This window comes from Molossus molossus, unplaced genomic scaffold, assembly GCF_014108415.1.
Source record: "Molossus molossus isolate mMolMol1 unplaced genomic scaffold, mMolMol1.p scaffold_m16_p_1, whole genome shotgun sequence".
Taxonomy (NCBI): Eukaryota; Metazoa; Chordata; class Mammalia; order Chiroptera; family Molossidae; genus Molossus; species Molossus molossus.
Window position 1 is genome coordinate 203,432,282 of NW_023425344.1, and position 17,173 is coordinate 203,449,454.

The following is a 17,173-nucleotide window of genomic DNA, read 5'->3' on the forward strand; positions in this document are numbered from 1 at the left end:
TGTATTGATTTTTTTTTTAGAGAAAGAGGAAGGGAGAGAGAGAGAGAGAGAGAGAGAGAGAGAGAGAGAGAGAAAGAAAGAAACATCGATGTGAGAGAGAAATATCAATCAGCTGCCTCCTGCACTCCCCCTACTGGGGATTGAGCCCACAACCCCAAACCAGGCATGTGCCCTGACTGGGAATCAAGCTGGGTCCTCTTGGTCCTTGGGACATGCTCATTTCATTGAGCCACACCGGCTAGGCAGACCCCATTTCTATAAAGGTTCCAAATTAGAATTTTTTCACTTATCCAAATGTCTGCATTGCACAAGCACACTACGGGTGATTTGGCCCTAAAACTGCATGTTTAAATTGCATTTTAGTCAAATTGTGATATCTTGCATGTATTTTAGATGTTTAAATATGGGATTTATCTTGTATTATTATTTATTAATTATTATATTGCTTTTCATACAAACAATTATAAACCTACTTTTGCCCAAACCTATATTAACACAAATATTCTTATGGCATTTTTTAGAAGCTAAGATATCAGGCTGCTCTTTGCTGAACCCTAACCATCCTGAGGCATTCTATCTAGCCTGGTGTACTATGACCATCTTTTTTTTTTTTTAAGATTTTAATTTTTTTTTATTGAGATACAATTGACATATAACATTGGCACATTGTATGAATTTAAGGTGTACAATGTGTTGATTTGACACATTTATGTATAGCAGTATGATTACTACCATAGCATTAGCCAACACCTCTATCATGTCGCATAATTATAATTTCTTTTCTGTGGTGAGAACATTTAAGATCTAGTCTCATAGCAACCTTGAAGTGTATAATTCATTATTGTTGACTATAATCACTATTCTCTGCATTAGTTGTCTAGAACCAACTATCTATCTTCTGACTGCAAGTTTGTACCCTTTGACCAGCATCTCATCAAAACTTAATTTCTTGACATGGTGTACTGTGCCCTTCATGGTGTAGCCCCAGCTTGTCCTTCAGCCTCAGCTAGACTCTTCTGGGTGCATCTACTCTCTGGCCATTTGGAACAGCTTGTAACTTTCAGTACTTTTTTGTTCATGCTGATACCCAAACCTGGGTGCTTTTCTCTCTGCTGCAAAAACTGATATTCTTCAGGTCTAAACTTGGGTATTACATATTCTGACTTTCACTTTCCCTTCCTCATCTTAGATGGAATTATTTTGTTGTTTTTTTTCTGTTCCCATAGCCCCCTGTGCCAACCTTACTTTCAACATTATGATCCATCTTACCCTGCAGTTGTTGCTATACTTGTTAGTATCCTACCCTATGTTTCTCTTTTTCATTTCTGTATCTCTGTCTCCCTGTCTATTACATATACACAAACTGAGATTGCCTGGTGAGGGAAGGGACCTCATCTTCCTCATCTGCATAGCTAGCTAGCCTCCTAGCCTGTCAGACAGTGGATGCTCCATGATAAGTCTGCATTGCATTTCCACAGTTGCAGGCATAAATGGGTGTAAGCCAGATGTCTGCCCAAGTTTCCTATCCTTTTGTCCTCTAGTTTGCAGCAATTTTAGAGGTTTACATTCTCATGGTTACTTCTGCTTCTGTGGGATTCATGTTTCCCTTTCTGTGGTTTTTCTCTTCTTTTTGCTCTGTGTTGAACCTGCTTGGAATTGGCCCCCTTTCCTTGGTTTCCACCAAACAACAATAAGAACAAAATATACACAAAGCTATTTGTGTCCATGCCAGATTTGATTTAAGGTCTGGGGTGGGTAGAATTATTATACTATTATACTATTATAATATTAGAATTATTATTATAGCAATAAAGACAGCTTAAAATCTAGTATTAGGTATTTTCTGTCTTAAATGATCTTTGCCACTCTGCCATGGTGCATCCTTTTCTTCTTCTCTTGCTACCTCATAGCTACTTCTAAAACAAGCTTCTCCCATTTTATTCTGCAACATAAGGTAGCTCTCCAGCTCTAAATCCACCTGCTGCTGCTCAGGCCTGCTTCTGCCTATGCCAAGTCTCAGGAGTAGGCCCTTCTTAACTATGGGCAAGCCTTCTGATCCTTTAGTAGCCTCTGCCATGAGGGGGTTGGTTGGCATAAAGACTTATTCTGTACCCTGTACCTTCTTTCAGAAGATGGAAGCAAGCACTATCAGTTTTGGTTTCAATTAAATTTTGTTTTCTCTGGTTCATGATATTATTTCTAGTAGGTAGGTTTTGACCCTACCAAGCCAACTGCTATTAATTTGAGGGCCTGACTAGTAGTGTTCCATGCACTAGATTAAGGAGTTGAGTTGCCTAGGTGAGCACTTGTATGGATTTCTAGCCCTGATTCTGAGATGAGGATACCCTGAGCATTGCTAGAGAGTGATCGAGGGAGGGGAAGGTTTGCTCACTCCTCCTGAGTACTTTAGGCAAGGAGAAGGGCCAAACATTTTGTTTGTATTTAAGAGAGGAAACAATTCTGGGGAATTAAGATTCCTCAATATGGACTAGAATTGGAGAGGTTTTGAGTCTTGTGATTCTTCTGACTACATCTTCCTGCCCTTAGCTGTGCTTCTGGGCACTTACTGGCTATTGATCTTTTTGTCATGGGGACTTGATTGTTCTCATGGTTTTGGGTTATGAGGTCTAAGATTATGGTCACAATGGATCCTCTACCTTCTCTCTCATGGAAGAGCAACCTGCATCTTTGATTCAGAGAGCAGCACGGGTCATTATTACATAAGATGTTTCTAAAAGGTCAGGTTCTCAAGGACAGGGAATAAGTATGTAAGGTCAAATACATCATCTTTTCATCCTCTTTTTTTAAAAATCCTCACCCCGGGAATAGTTTTCTATTTATCTTCAGATAGAGTAGGAGGGAGGGAGAGAGAGAAACATCAATGTGAGAGGGACACATAGACTGGTTGCCTCCCGCACAACCCCAACTGGGGCCGAACCGCAACCGAGGTACATGCTTTTGACCAGAATCGAACCTGCGACTCATTGGTCCAAGGGCTGACACTCTAACTGAGGAGCCAAACCAGCTAGGGCGAATACATCATTGTGTTTTTTTTTTAATCCTCACCCGAGGACATTTTTCCATTTTTTGTTCAGATAGAGCGGGAGGGAGAGAGAGGAAGAGAGAGAGAGAGAAACATCGATGTGAAGGGACACATCGAGTGGCTGCCACCCACACGACCAACCAGGGCCGGGGACAAACTGCAACCGAGGTACATGCCCTTAGCGGGAACCGAACCCAGGTCTCTCTGTACCGCAGGCCGACGCTCTAACCGCTGAGCCAAACTGGCCAGGGCGAATACATCATTGTTTTAAGGCCACAGTCAATCAGCTTGTTCTTTCAGGAATATTCAGGCATGCTCATTCTGTGGCTACCACCAAACCCAGGGCTCCCTTTGTTTTCTAAATGTGACCACACATTTATTCATTTATTGTATTTTCTATCTGGGTCTTCCTCGGTGCTTTCTTCCTTTCAGCATTTGCTGTCCCTCCTCTCTACCCTTCCCTCACTCAGTGTGCCCTGTTTTTTTATGGCCACCAGAATTTTTACTGCTTCTGCAAGTGTGTTTTACCTGGGCAGTGTCTTATCTCTTCCCCTTCTACCTCAGTCAGAATATGTCAGCCTTGGATAGTCAGTCCTCTGAAGGGAGTTCTTTGAGTAGATTTAATTTCTTGTCCTTATAGAAACTTTGACCTTTTAGTAGAACATAGTTCTTTGCCTCAAAGGAATAGGTCACTAGTGGGTAAATACCTGGTTTTAGGGATGAGCTTGTGGGAGATTTGTTTGAAGGACATCAGCTCTTCAGCAAGGTGTGGAGAAAACATCAAGCTTTGGAGTTCCAGCCCTCACCTTGGGTAAATTACTTAATTGCTCCTGGCCTGGCCTCCATTTCCATATTTGTAAAAACGGGAACAACATACCTATTTTTTTTTTTTTTAATCCTCACCCGAGGACATTTTTTTTCGATATTTTGTTCAGATAGAGTGGGAGGGAGAGAGAGAGAGAAACATCAACGCGAAAGGGACACATCAAGTGGTTGCCACCCACACGACCCAATCAGGGCCGTGAACAAACTGCAACCGAGGTACGCGCCCCCAGCGGGAACTGAACCTGTGTCTCTCCAGACCACAGGCCGACGCTCTAACTGCTGAGCCAAACCGGCCAGGGCAACATACTTATTTTTTAAAAATGTTTTTTACTGATTTTTAGAGAGAGAGGAAGGAAGAGAGAGAGAGAGAAACATCAATGTGAAAGGGAAACATCCATTGGCTACCTCCTGCACACCCCTTACTAGGGATCAAGCCTACAACACAGGTACGTGCCCTAACCAGGAATCAAACCAGCAACCTTTCAGTTCATGGGATTACACCCAACCAACTGAGCCACACCAGCCAGGGTAAAACATACCTATTTTTTAATGTTGTTGTAAGTATTAAATGAGTTAATGGGTGGCATTTAGGAAGCTCACCTCTTAACTATATCTAAATTTCATTCATTTTTTTTTTTTTTTTATCCTCGCCCAAGGACATTTTTCCATTTTTTGTTCATATAGAGCGGGAGGGAGAGGGAGAGGAAGAGAGAGAAACATCAATGTGAAAGGGACCTATCTAGTGGCTGCCACCCGCACGAACCAACCAGGGCTGGGGACAAACTGCAACCGAGGTACATGCCCTTAGCAGGAACCGAACCTGGGTCTCTCTGGACCGCAGGCCGATGCTCTTAACCACTGAGCCAAACTGGCTAGGGCCTAAATTTCATTCTTTACCAGACCATTATGTTCCTTTTTCGCCTTTATCAAGTAAATGTGATATTTCATTTGTCCCCTATCTTCTGATCTTTTTTTTCCCTCTCCCTCCAAACTCCACTACTTTTTCTTTTTGTATTTCTAGGAAGACTGACTGTTCCTTTAGAAGTTAATTTATAGGTGGCTAATATGAAACAAAATTTTCCCACTGGGGCTGTTGGTTCTTTCAAGCAACAATATGGCACCCCATCTTTGATTCAGGATGTTGTTCAGTATTTAAGAGGAGTCTCGCCCTGGCCGGTTTGGCTCAGCGGTTAAAGCGTCGGCCTGCGGTCCTGAGAGACGCGGGTTCGGTTCCCGCTAAGGGCATGTACCTCGGTTGCAGTTTGTCCCCGGCCCTGGTCAGTTGTGCGGGTGGCAGCCACTTGATGTGTTCCTTTCACATCGATGTCTCTCTCTCTTTCTCTGTTCCTCTCTCTCCCTCCCACTCTACCTGAACAAAAGATGGAAAAATGTCCTCGAGTGAGGAAAAGAAAAAAAAAAAAAGAGGAGTCTCTGTGAGTGAGTAGTCCTATCACTCCAGAGGTTCCTCTGTGTGTGAGTGTGTGCGCGTGCGCACGTGCATATGTTTTTCAGTAAGTCTGTCTGCGGAAACATGCCGTGGGAAGATAATTTATATGATTTCAGAAGCCTCTTTGATTCCAAGGGGTAAGCTGATTTTTATTTTTAAGGCTAAGATTATGTGATTTTTATTTGGCTCTTTTTAATTAATCAGGTTTTCTTGACATTTAAAAACATTTGTTCATTAGTTGGAAGCCACCTGATTTAAAGTGAAATTAAAGATAAACATCAGTCTTAACTTATTTTTTCCTTTACTTTTTTTAAATTCCCCCAACATTACTCTTTGCTTATAATATTTTTAGTCCCAGTTGTATACCATTGTCTACAGAGTAGACCTTAGTAAAATGCCCTTTCCCCTTTTTGCTACAGAAAAATTTTTAAATTTTAAATTAAACTTACTGGGGTAACTGGTTAATAACATTATATAATTTTCAGCTGTACAAGATTATAATTTGACATCTATCTAAATTTTATGTATTGGTCTAGAATCTAGACCAATTCAGGTCTCATTTCCCAACAAAACTTACTCTTATTATTTTAGTATATCCTGAACTACAAAGCCATCTGTGTCTAGGCACCTTGTGAGAATTAGGGGAATTATAGGACAGTCTTTGTTCCATAGTCTGTTTTGGGAGTGGTGGTGAAACCAATTAAAGGCAATAAAGGTAGTATTTAACTAAATAGTACATTTTTTTTCAGATTATTTATTTATTGCATGGAAAATGTGAAAATGTAGGAATTTCATCAGTAAAATGGGGCTAGGCTAACAGTGGTAATCACATCATGGTGGTGTTAGGAGATTAAAGGAGCGCATCCACATTTAGCAGAATACCTGGCACAGGGCAGGTATGTAATAAATCAATGGTAGGTACTTTACGTGTTATTCTTAATAACTAGCTAACATGCGCTGGCCGGTTTGGCTCAGCGGTTGGAGCGTCGGCCTGCGGACCAGAGAGTCTCGGGTTCGGTTCCCACTAGAGGCACGTACCAAAAATAAATAAATTACTAGCTAACAATAGAATAACAATATTACATATTTGTTTAGCACTTTAAGTGATTCTAACATTTTTTTATATTACACTCATTTGATCTCTACAACCACCTTTTTTTGTTTGTTTTGTTTTGTTTTTTAGTGTTTCAACCTACCTTTTATTCCCAGGGTTTGAAATCAATTTTTTTTAACAAGTGAGCATTGTGAGACATTTAGTGAAGAAAAAAAAATACATATTGGAAGTTAGCTTTTAACTTTCTAAGAAAATGTGATTGTTTATGACATCAGCACTGATTCCAAGCCCTTTCCACTATTGTGTACATCTTTCTTGTACCCTTTCCCTGCCCCCTTTAAGCACACCCAACCTCCAGTCTGCTCGTTCTCCAACAGAAGAAAGGGAGCTGATGTGAATACCATCCCTAAAGTTCATTTGCCTTTAAAGGAGAAACTGCAGTGGGAGGTTGGTGTTTAACAAAAAAAGAATGAATCGCTTCATGTCTACAACCACCTTTTATTGATCATTACATCATTGTCTTAATCTGTGTTCCTTTTGCTTCACTGAGGGCCTTCTAGTGTCAAAATGCATGCATTCTCAGAGAAGATCTGGGAAGATGAATCAATCAATTTAGTCTCAAAGGAAAATGCGATGAGGATGAGGTAACTGTCAGTGGGGTTTATATATGGACAAGAAGTAGTGACCGGGGCCTCAAATCATACCACATGGAAAGCTAACCACTGTGTTTGCAGAAATGTGTGGTACTTGGCTGCAGAATTCTATCTTTGGAATATTACAGGACGAATCTGATATTAGGATTAGAGAAATTTAGCACTGTAGAAGATCTTAAAGACCACTTAGTTTAACCCCCCTATTTTACCTGTGAGAAAAATTGAGGGGAAGTGAATTCCACAAGTTCACAGAGCTAGTAACTATCAAAGTTGAATCCAGGTCTTCTGACTACCAAAGCCTTCACACCTATTTCCCAAGCACAGAAGATCTGGCAGCCACATGCATGTTTTTCTACTTTCTAGTAGTTTCATGTGCCATTGTGAAAGACCAGCTCTGTACTGACCCAGAAGCAGCTGATTTCCTGCATATGTTTCTGGCCCTGGAAGTGGGTCTGGGGGCTGCTTTCAAGAACAATGGCTTTGAGACTCTTCTCACCTACATTATCTGTCAGTAGGCAGAGAAGAGTCGGTGGCCAACATATGAGCAACCTGTATCAAGGAAAAGGAAAAAAATATATCTGCTAAAGTCAATGAAGTACATTAAGAACCATGCAAGAGAATGGCTGCACTGAAGCATGGCTTCCCACAGCTGCTTGAGAATCTAAACCCAGCCCAGCTGGTGTGGCTCAGTGGTTGAACATCAGCTCATGCACCAAGAGGTCACTGGTTTGATTCTCAGTCAGGGCACATGCCCAGGTTATGGGCCAAATCCCCAGTGTGGGGCATGCAGGAGGCAGCCAATTGATGTTCCTTCTCATCAATTTTTCTGTCTCTCTCTCTCTCTCTCTCTCTCTCTCTTTCTCTCTCTCTCTCTCAAATCAATAAAGAAAAAAAAATCTAAGTCCAAACGTGGGCTCATCACCAACAAGCAGAGACCTATGAAGGTCTGCTGTTGCTGGAGGAGGTATAGGAAACTTTCTCCTGCCCCAGAATTGCCACAGATACAAGGTAGAATTTGGCTGCCATGGAGCGAAGGGGAAGTCCATGCTCACAGGACCTGCTTAAGACAGGCTGAACCAGGACAAGTGAGAACTACAACCCTCTACCTCTTCCTATCACAAGCCTAGCACCAAATAAAATTGGCCTATGTGATTATGGAAGCCTGGGTAAGTCCAGAATCTCCAGGGTAGACTAGCAGGTTGGAGACCCGTGGAAGAGTTGTAGTTTGAGTTCAAAGGCAGTCTGCTGGTAGAGGTCCTTCAGAGAGGTCAGTATTTGTTCTATTAAGGCCTTTGACTGATTGGATGCAGCTCACTCACACTGTGGAGGATAATCTGGTATAGGGTGTGGATCAAGGGATTGCAGCCTTAGTCTGTGGGTGATGATACCTCTTAGCATTGGTCTTTCTGCCTTTTCTTTCCTCTCCTGAAATCCTCAGGAGAATTTCTACTTGCCAAATGCCACAGGAGAGAAAGAATTTTACAATTCTCTAGGCTCCCTGGTAAGGATAACCACCTGCACTGGGACCGTTTCCTTCCAACACAGTGATTGGTTGTCATCCTGTGCTCTGCCCTCTATGCTCCTTCCTGGCAGAGACAGGGCCTGCCACCTAGAGCAACCTTGCTCTGCCAGGCTAGAGCAAGGCTCATATGGTGACAGTTGGCTGGTGTTTGGCATGGTGTGTGGCCTGTTTCTGTTTAGTGTGTGGCAGTTTGAGGACCCCATTCCTTCGTCTGGACATCACCTCCCTCCGCCTTCAGTCATTCCTTTAGTTCAGTTTCCCATTTCAGTGACTGTCAGGGTTGGAGGTGGCAGTGTGGGGCCTTGAAAGGAGCTCTGTTCTAAGAGTTGGAAGACTTGCCACCCTTAAGCTGTATGATCTTATCCTTTCTGGACCTCAGTTTTCTTATCTGTAAAGTGGGTTGGATTAGGTCGTCTTTAAGGACTTCCTTGTACTACATTTTATACTGCTTCTTGATTTAAACCACTGAGCCACAAATGAAAGATTCCAGTTGTGGTAGTGTAATTAGGCTTAGCAGATGGGCAAAATGAGAGGGAAGGAGATATTCTTGCCCATAGGATTATCTTTTCCTCACCTACCTCCTTGTACCTCCCTGGTATTTTCAGAACACATGACAACCCTTGTTTTTCTTGTTAATTTTTTACTGTGTTCCCATTTCAAACCTATAATCTCCTTGTATCTCGATGAACTTGGGTTTACTGTAAGACTGCCATTGGTGCAGAATTCAGTGTGTGGTTTTCTCTCTGCTGTGGTGAACTTAATGGGAATCAGAGCTCATCATAGTTGGTTCCTGGAGAGGGCTTTATGTGTGTGTGTCAAGATTCATTGTGTTGGGCTCTAGTTTCTCAGTCCGTAGCTCTGATTTTGCTGTGTTTTTTGTTGTTGTTGTTTTTTAGTTAAACCTAAAAATTGTGAAGGAGGCAGGTTCTTGCCCTCTGAGTTTTGGAGATTTGTGGTGTACTTGAGGAGTGAGGGGCCCCTCTCTTTCTATTTCCTTTGCTTGAGACATTTCACCTTGAGAAGGTAGAAATAAGCCTTATTGAACATCATCGACTCCCTGTGCCAGAGGAAGCAATGCTGTTAAATTATTGAGTGATTTATTTTTCTTTTTTAATCCCTCATCCGAGGATATTTTTCTATTTATCATCAGATAGAGTGGGAGGGAGGGAGAGAGAGAGAGAGGGAGCGAGAAAAACATCAGTGTGAGAGAGACACACTGACTTGCTGCCTCCTGAAAGACCCGATCAGAGCCAGGGACAAACCACAACCGAGGTACATGCCCTTGACCGAAATCAAACCCACGACTCTTTGGTCCATGGCCCGACATTCTGGTCCGTGGGCCGACGCTCTAACCGCTGAGCCAAACCAGCCAGTGCTATGGCCTGACATTCTAACTGCTGAGCCAAACCGGCCAGAGCAAGTGATTTCTTTCTTATTTATTTATTTATTTATTCCTTTATTTATTTATTTTTGTTACAGCTGTTTCTCCTTTTTCCCTCATTGACACCCTCCTCCCCCTCCCTCCCCACCCTCTCCAGCTTTGTTGTCCATGTCCATTGGTTATGCATACATGCATATACGTTCTGTGGTTTAGCGCGTGATTTCTTTTTAATGAGTACTGAAAGCTATTTTGATTTCAGAATTTTCTTTTCACCTTCAGATAAAATCTTGTCTTTCACCTTCTGAAACAGTTTTCTTTTAAAAAAAACTTTTAGAGGGTTTTAAAAATTATTAAATTGAAGGAAAGGCAGTATTTCTGGATCCTGCTGTTGCTGCCTTGGCTCCTGCTCCTTATTCTCCAACCCAGCCTAACATTAGTGTAGAAATGTGTCAAAATTCCAGTGTTTCTTTCCATTCATTTTCTGTTTTGATCCTCCACTGGTGATGTTAAGCATTGAGTTGTTACTCTATTTTACAGAAGAGAAATCTGAGATGTGTCAAGGTTGAATGACTTGTCCATGGTCACACAGCTAGTTGATGACCACCAATTTAGGGTAACAATCCAGGATTCCAGATTACTAATGACTTGTATATTTGGCAACACTATTCCAACCCTGGTCATTAGGAGAGTCTGGCCACCACAGCTTACAATGCAGTCTTTGCCTAGTCTTTCCCGGCTCCACCTTCTGAAAGCATAAAGCAATAGTCAGTTCCCTACTGATGGGGTAGATGGTTAGACAGGTCAGCATAGAGGTAGGAGGAGGGAGGAAGGTGGCACAATGCTCAGATTTAGTTTTTTTTTCTGAAGGTGGGAGAATTACTTTATTTCTACAGAGAATTGGGAAAATGAACATTAAGCACCCCCCCCCCCTTTTTTTTACCAAGTGGCTGGTGTCCCACAGTGGGGCAAAGGTGTAAGAGGAGGTATCTCAGACTGACAAAACAATCAGGCAACTCTAGAGAATGCAACAGGATTTATGATAGGGTAATTTACTTACCGAAAGATTGGGGCAGAATGCAGATTACCCTCAGCTAAAAGACCCCTATTATAGTACCTTTTTAATGGTATAACTGGATGCTGATGATCGACAAGACAAAGGGACAAAGAATGCAGTAGTGCTGGGGCCATCCCTCTTGTGATAGATGATTGTTTATAATTGACACTGTCTTCAGTTTATTTTATTTAATTAATTAATTAATTTATTTATTTTCAATCCTCACCCGAGGACATTTTTCCATATTTTGTTCAGATAGAGTGGGAGGGAGAGAGAGGAAGAGAGAGAGAGAAGCATCGACATGAAAGGGACACACATCGAGTGGTTGCCACCCGCACGACCAACCATGGCTGGGGACAAAGTGCAACCGAGGTACATGCCCTTAGCGGGAACCGAACCCGAGTCTCTTGGACCGCAGGCCGACGCTCTAATCGCTGAGCCAAACCGACCAGGGCTGTCATCAGTTTATTATTTATTCCAGTTGTCATGCCATTCTGGCTATTACTAACAAAAATATTTATGACTACATCTTTTTTTTTAAAAAAAACCTCATTTGAAGACATTCAGAGGTTAGGACTTCAACATATGAATTGGGTGGCACAATTCAGTTCATAGCATCAGCTTTCCTCTTACCAGAGTTACCCAGTGAGGAAAATTGGTAAGATTAGCCTTGTGCCCTCCTTTGCCCCATGGGCTATGTTATTTGTAAGGCATGTTGGAGCATCCCATACACTGGGGAGGCATTAGGTGTCCATCTTCCTGCCTTGAGGATTGGAATAGAGTGTGAATGAAGAGTAGAAGATTAGGCTTGCTTCTATCCTCCAAGCTCAGAAACTGTCTTTGTGTGAGGCACCAACATTTCTGGTGTGTGATGATGGCCTGTCTTGTCACCTGTGATGTTTGTTTAGACTAGGGACTGAAATGAAATGAAACACAGTGGAAGCTCTCTTTACCACCCTCCTCTTAATAAACTCCCAGGACTAGTGAACACATTTCAGTTCTCTCTGGAAAGCACACTTAGTAATGCCCACAGCGTGCTGAATGCACAGCTAGCAGGCTGCTCTCCGCCTTGCCCACTCACTGCACCCACTGGTTGAATTATGTGCTTACCAAGAGCCAGTTTGTTCCCAAAGCCGTTTGTACAGTTTTAGTTGGTATTGTAATTAAGTAATATATTTAACTATTAGAAAAACCGATGAAACTTGACTGCAAATGAGGTGATTTTCTTTCTTTTTTTTCCTCTTGTGAACACTAGTTAAAACTATGGAAAGACCCAAGTTCAAGTCACTAAAAAGCATTACTACAAACATTCAGATTGGGGAAATCATAAAATGCTTATAATTTTATTCTGATATTACCCTATAAGTGCCTGCATTTTTATTCCACTTTAAAGAGTCAGGGATTGGGCCTGGCTTGTGTGGACTGAGTATCATCCCATGGACTGAGAGGTCCCAGTTGGATTCCCAGTCAGGGCAATGCTGTGTCTCGGCTCGACGCCCAGTAGGGGGTGTGTGGGAGGCAGCAGATTGGTGTTTCTCTCACATCGATGTTTTTATCTTTCGCTCCCTTCCTTTCTGTAAAAAATCAATAAAAACATATATATTGCCCTGTCCAGTTTGGCTCAGTGGTAGAGTGTTGGCCCACAGACCATTGAGTCATGGGTTCAATTCTGGTCAAGGGCACATACCTCGGTTGCGGTTTGTCCCTGGCCCAGGTAGGGGTTGTGTGGGAGGCAACCAGTCATTGTGTCCCTTTCATGTCAATGTTTCTCTCTTTCTCCCTTTCTCTTTCTCCCCTCTATCTGAAGATAAATAGGAAAGATATCTTTGGGTGAGGATTAAAAAAATATATATATGTGTGTGTGTGTGTACATATATATATATGTAAATTTTTTATAAAGAATCAGGAATTGGAAATGATAGACATTGTATTATGTTCTAATGTAAGAAAGATGATGTCAGGCTTTTACCAGTGTACCCTTACTCAAAGAGAGGGCTTTGTCCTGTGTTAAAATATGGGTGAATGAATGTATATTTATATGTATTACGCAAAAATAAAAATTTTTAGGTATATATTTTTATTATTTCTTACTTTATTTTGATTAACCTGATTTCCGACCTGAAGACATTGGAAAAAGGGCATTTCTACTGTTGTCATTCAGTTTAGAGCCTCTTTTGATGATTTGGTTTGGTTTCAATTTAGTTATTTTAGGAAATCGATTTTACTTTGTATATGGTGTCAATACAACCAACATTAGGGGGGCTTTTGAAATTGGGGTTTTAAAGCATATTAAGGTGGCTTATTCTGGAGTCACCTTCATTTTAGTAGTTTCTCTTGTCCCTCTTATAGACCCTTAACATACTGAGAGAGACCTATTTCCCTTATTTTCCAAATGAGAAAACTAGGCCGTGTCAGTGGTGCATTGTATGGAGTGGTGGAGGGCAGAGGGCAGAGCCACAGTGATGGAGCCCTTCCACCTAGCCTCTTCCATTGGGTTGACTTCTCTGGTGACAGTATTGACCTGTGTGCCCCCCTTTGGGACAGGACCAACCTGGAGGCTTTGCAGAAGAAGCTGGAGGAGCTGGAGCTCGATGAGCAGCAGCGGAAGCGCCTTGAGGCCTTTCTTACCCAGAAGCAGAAGGTGGGGGAACTGAAGGATGATGACTTTGAGAAGATCAGTGAGCTGGGTGCTGGCAACGGTGGTGTAGTGTTCAAGGTCTCCCACAAGCCATCAGGCCTGGTTATGGCCAGAAAGGTGAGGCTGCCTTAAAAAAAAAAAAAAGCGCTGAATCAAGTTTGCTTGGTAAACAGGTTATTGGCTTATCTCTTAGAAGACCAGGGGGCCTGGAGGCCTGGGGCAACGGTGGAAGAAAGACTGACTTTTCACTCTGTACCTTTTGTGCTGTTTGAATTTCAAACTGTTGTTATCAGATTATAGGTAAACACATTAATGATGTGTTAGTGTATTTATCCCATCCCCAGACTGGAAAATAATAGTGAGTGACCCTTTGTTAGCTTTCTGTGTGTTCTAGAAAGAATTCTAGGGTGCATGTTTGTTATTTATCAAGTGCAGGGGAAGCTGCTTTCATTTACCCAGCCCCAGTGATGCACAAAACACTCACTTCAAGTTGTTTCCTCACGCTCCAGCTCTGCCAGTGGTTCCCCTCATTTCTCCTCAGTATAACATCTCAGCTCCCCACCCCATGGCTTGCAGTCTTTGAGCTGGACTTCCCTTCTTGTCTGCACTGGGTTCCTTCTCTTTCTGAGCACAGCTCCCTGCTCCAGCCTGGTTGGACTCTTCCATGTTTTTAGCGCATGTTCATTCCTATCCATATATTTTTGCTTGTGCTGTTCCTTTCAAAGAGGTTGCATCTTTTTTTAAAATATGTTTTTATTGATTTTATTAGAGAGAGAGGAAGGAAGAGAGAGATAGAAACTTCAGTGTGAGAATTGGCTGCCTCCTGCATGCCCCTTACTGGGGCCAGGCATGTGCCCTGACCGGGAATCGAACCGGGACCACTCAGTCCCTGGGACGAAGTTTAGTCCACTGAGCCACACCGGCCGGGCAGGAGTCTGCATCTTCAAGGCCCATCTCTTGTCTAGCTTGCACTAGCTACTGCTGCTGCCCACACTGATAACCACTGCTTTCATGTCCTTTCGTGCTCCTTGTCTGTGGCTCTTCTTAGAAGTTCAGCCTTATTCAGAAACCATTTCATGTATCTATCATCTGTCTCCCCGGCTGAAACAGGGGACAAGTTAGGAGGATATAAGGTGGCACCTGATAACTTAACTAAATCTCAACCACATTAGGCTCCTGAGGTCAAAGAGAAATCTCCTGGGCAGCTTGGGTCAGTATACCCAATTTCACATTTCTTTCTACTCCTATAACCCTTGAGTATCAACCAAGTTCTCAAGACCACTTTCCCATCATATCTCAGCTTCACAGGTCCTTTTGGAGGAAACTTGTCATTCAGCTTTGTTCTTGGGAGGGGTGAGTCCTTCTTCCTCGGTCTTGGCTCCTGAGGAGCAGAGGTACAGCTGGCCCTCCCCTGGTTGTAGGCCCTCAAGTGCTAACACCTGCCTTGGTATGTTGGCACTCAGTGCTTTGGTTGGGCAGAAACTTGTTTGTTAAGACTTGCCTGTTTCCTCTTATCCTACCTTTAAGAGCTTAAGCATTTAAGGAAGTTCCATCCATCCATCCATCCATCCATTTATATATTTTTAAAGCCTCTCTTTCTCCCCCCGTTTCTTTCCTCAGCTAATTCACCTAGAAATCAAACCTGCAATCCGGAACCAGATCATAAGGGAGCTGCAGGTTCTACATGAGTGTAACTCCCCATACATCGTGGGCTTCTATGGTGCATTCTACAGTGATGGTGAGATCAGCATCTGCATGGAGCACATGGTATGTGGCAACCTGTTGCCTTCTGGACCCTGGGAGTTGGGTGGCTCTGGTCTATTATTTAGTCTGAGAAGTGACCAGCTATTTCCTGCTTCTTCCCGAAGCCCTCTACTGTCTTGGGCACTTGGGGAGCCTGATTCCAGAACTTGGAATAGTCAAAACATGAAGGCCTCCTGCCTAGATTCCTGCCTGTCTTGAAAAAGAGGTGGCAGCAACCACTTATCCCTGGTGGGTGTGCTTAGGGCACATCTCCAGCAGTTGTCTTGACCCCAAGATTTTGGTGTGGGTAAAATCTGGTTAATATAGTTCAAATCTATTTGTTATATGCAATGCTATGTGCTAGGTACATGGTTCTGGGGTTTTGAAGATGAATTAGACAGTCCCTGCTTTCAGAGAGTTTATAATTTGCTTTAAGGGCAGCCTAAAGGAGTTCTTGGGGTGTGTAGAGAAGTAATCCCACTTGATACGCAGTAGAGCATGTCAGAGACATTTATGGGCTAATCATATGTTTATGATCTGCCAATTTTCTTACCATTAGCTACCTGGAGTTCCTTTTTCCTCTTCCCAGTAACTAACAGTAATAATAACAATAACAACAATAATGTTAGCAATACTAATAATGATAAACTAATATTTATTGGGTGTATTTTATATCAAGCACCACCCTAAGCAAGTTAATATTTTATTATATTTTTACAACAGTCTTGTTGAGTGGCATGTTATGTTCATTTTACAAATGAGAAACAAGCTCAGAGAAATGGAGTAACTTAACCCGTGGTCATACAGCTAGTAAGTGGTATTCATGGAATGTAAACTGATGTAGTCTAGACCAGTGGTTGAGTGTCGACCCATGCACCAAGAGGGTACTGGCTCGATTTCTGGTCAGAGCACATGCCTGGGTTACAGGCTTGATCCCCAATGGGGGGCGTGCAGGAGGCAGCCGATCGATGTTGATGTTTCTTTCTCATCAATGTTTCTATCTCTCTCTCCCTTTCTCTTTCTCTGAAATCAATAAAAACATATTTAAAAAAAAGAGTCACCCTGGCCGGTTGGGTTCAGTGGTTAGAGCATCAGCCTGTGGTCCTAAGAGACCCGGGTTTGGTCCCTGCTAAGGGCAGGTACCTGGGTTGCAGTTTGTCCCCGGCCCTGGTTGGGTCGTGCAGGAGGCAGCCACTCGATGTGCCCCTTTCACGTCGATGTTTCTCTCTCTTCCTCTCTCTCTCTCCTGCTCTATCTGAACCAAAAATGGAAAAATGTTCTCAGGTGAGGATGAAAAAAAAAAAGGTACTACAAAGAAAGAAAACTACAGGCCAATATCCCTGATGAACATAAATGCCAAAATCCTGAACAAAATACTAGCAAATCGAATCCAGCAATACATCAAAAAAATTATTCACCATGACCAAGTAGGATTCATCCCAGGGATGCAAGGCTGGTACAATATTCACAAATCAATAAATGTGATACACCACATAAACAAAATGAAAGATAAAAATCTTATCATATCAATAGACGCTGAAAAAGCACCTGACAAAATCCAGCACCCATTTCTGATAAAAATGCTCAGCAATCTGGGAATAGAGGGATCATATCTCGACATAATAAAGGCCATATATGAAAGACCTACAGCCAACTTTATACTCAATGGGCAAAAATTAAAAGCATTTCCCTTAAGAACAGGAACAAGACAAGGATGCCCACTTCCACCACTTATTTAACATAGTACTGGAAGTCTTAGCCACAGCAATCAGACAGGAAGAAGAAAATAAAAGGGATCCAAATTGGAAAGGAG

The 17,173-nt window shown here is 42.4% G+C and overlaps 1 protein-coding gene across 1 annotated transcript in view; it reads left to right on the forward strand.

Moving 5' to 3' along the window:
• MAP2K1 (mitogen-activated protein kinase kinase 1) overlaps positions 1-17,173 on the forward strand; it is a 75,692-nt gene that overhangs the window by 21,096 nt on the left and 37,423 nt on the right. The window contains exons 2-3 of the mRNA XM_036259405.1: positions 13,524-13,734; positions 15,238-15,384. Coding sequence (XP_036115298.1) covers positions 13,524-13,734; positions 15,238-15,384 — 358 coding nt within the window. The remainder of the gene's footprint in view (positions 1-13,523; positions 13,735-15,237; positions 15,385-17,173) is intronic.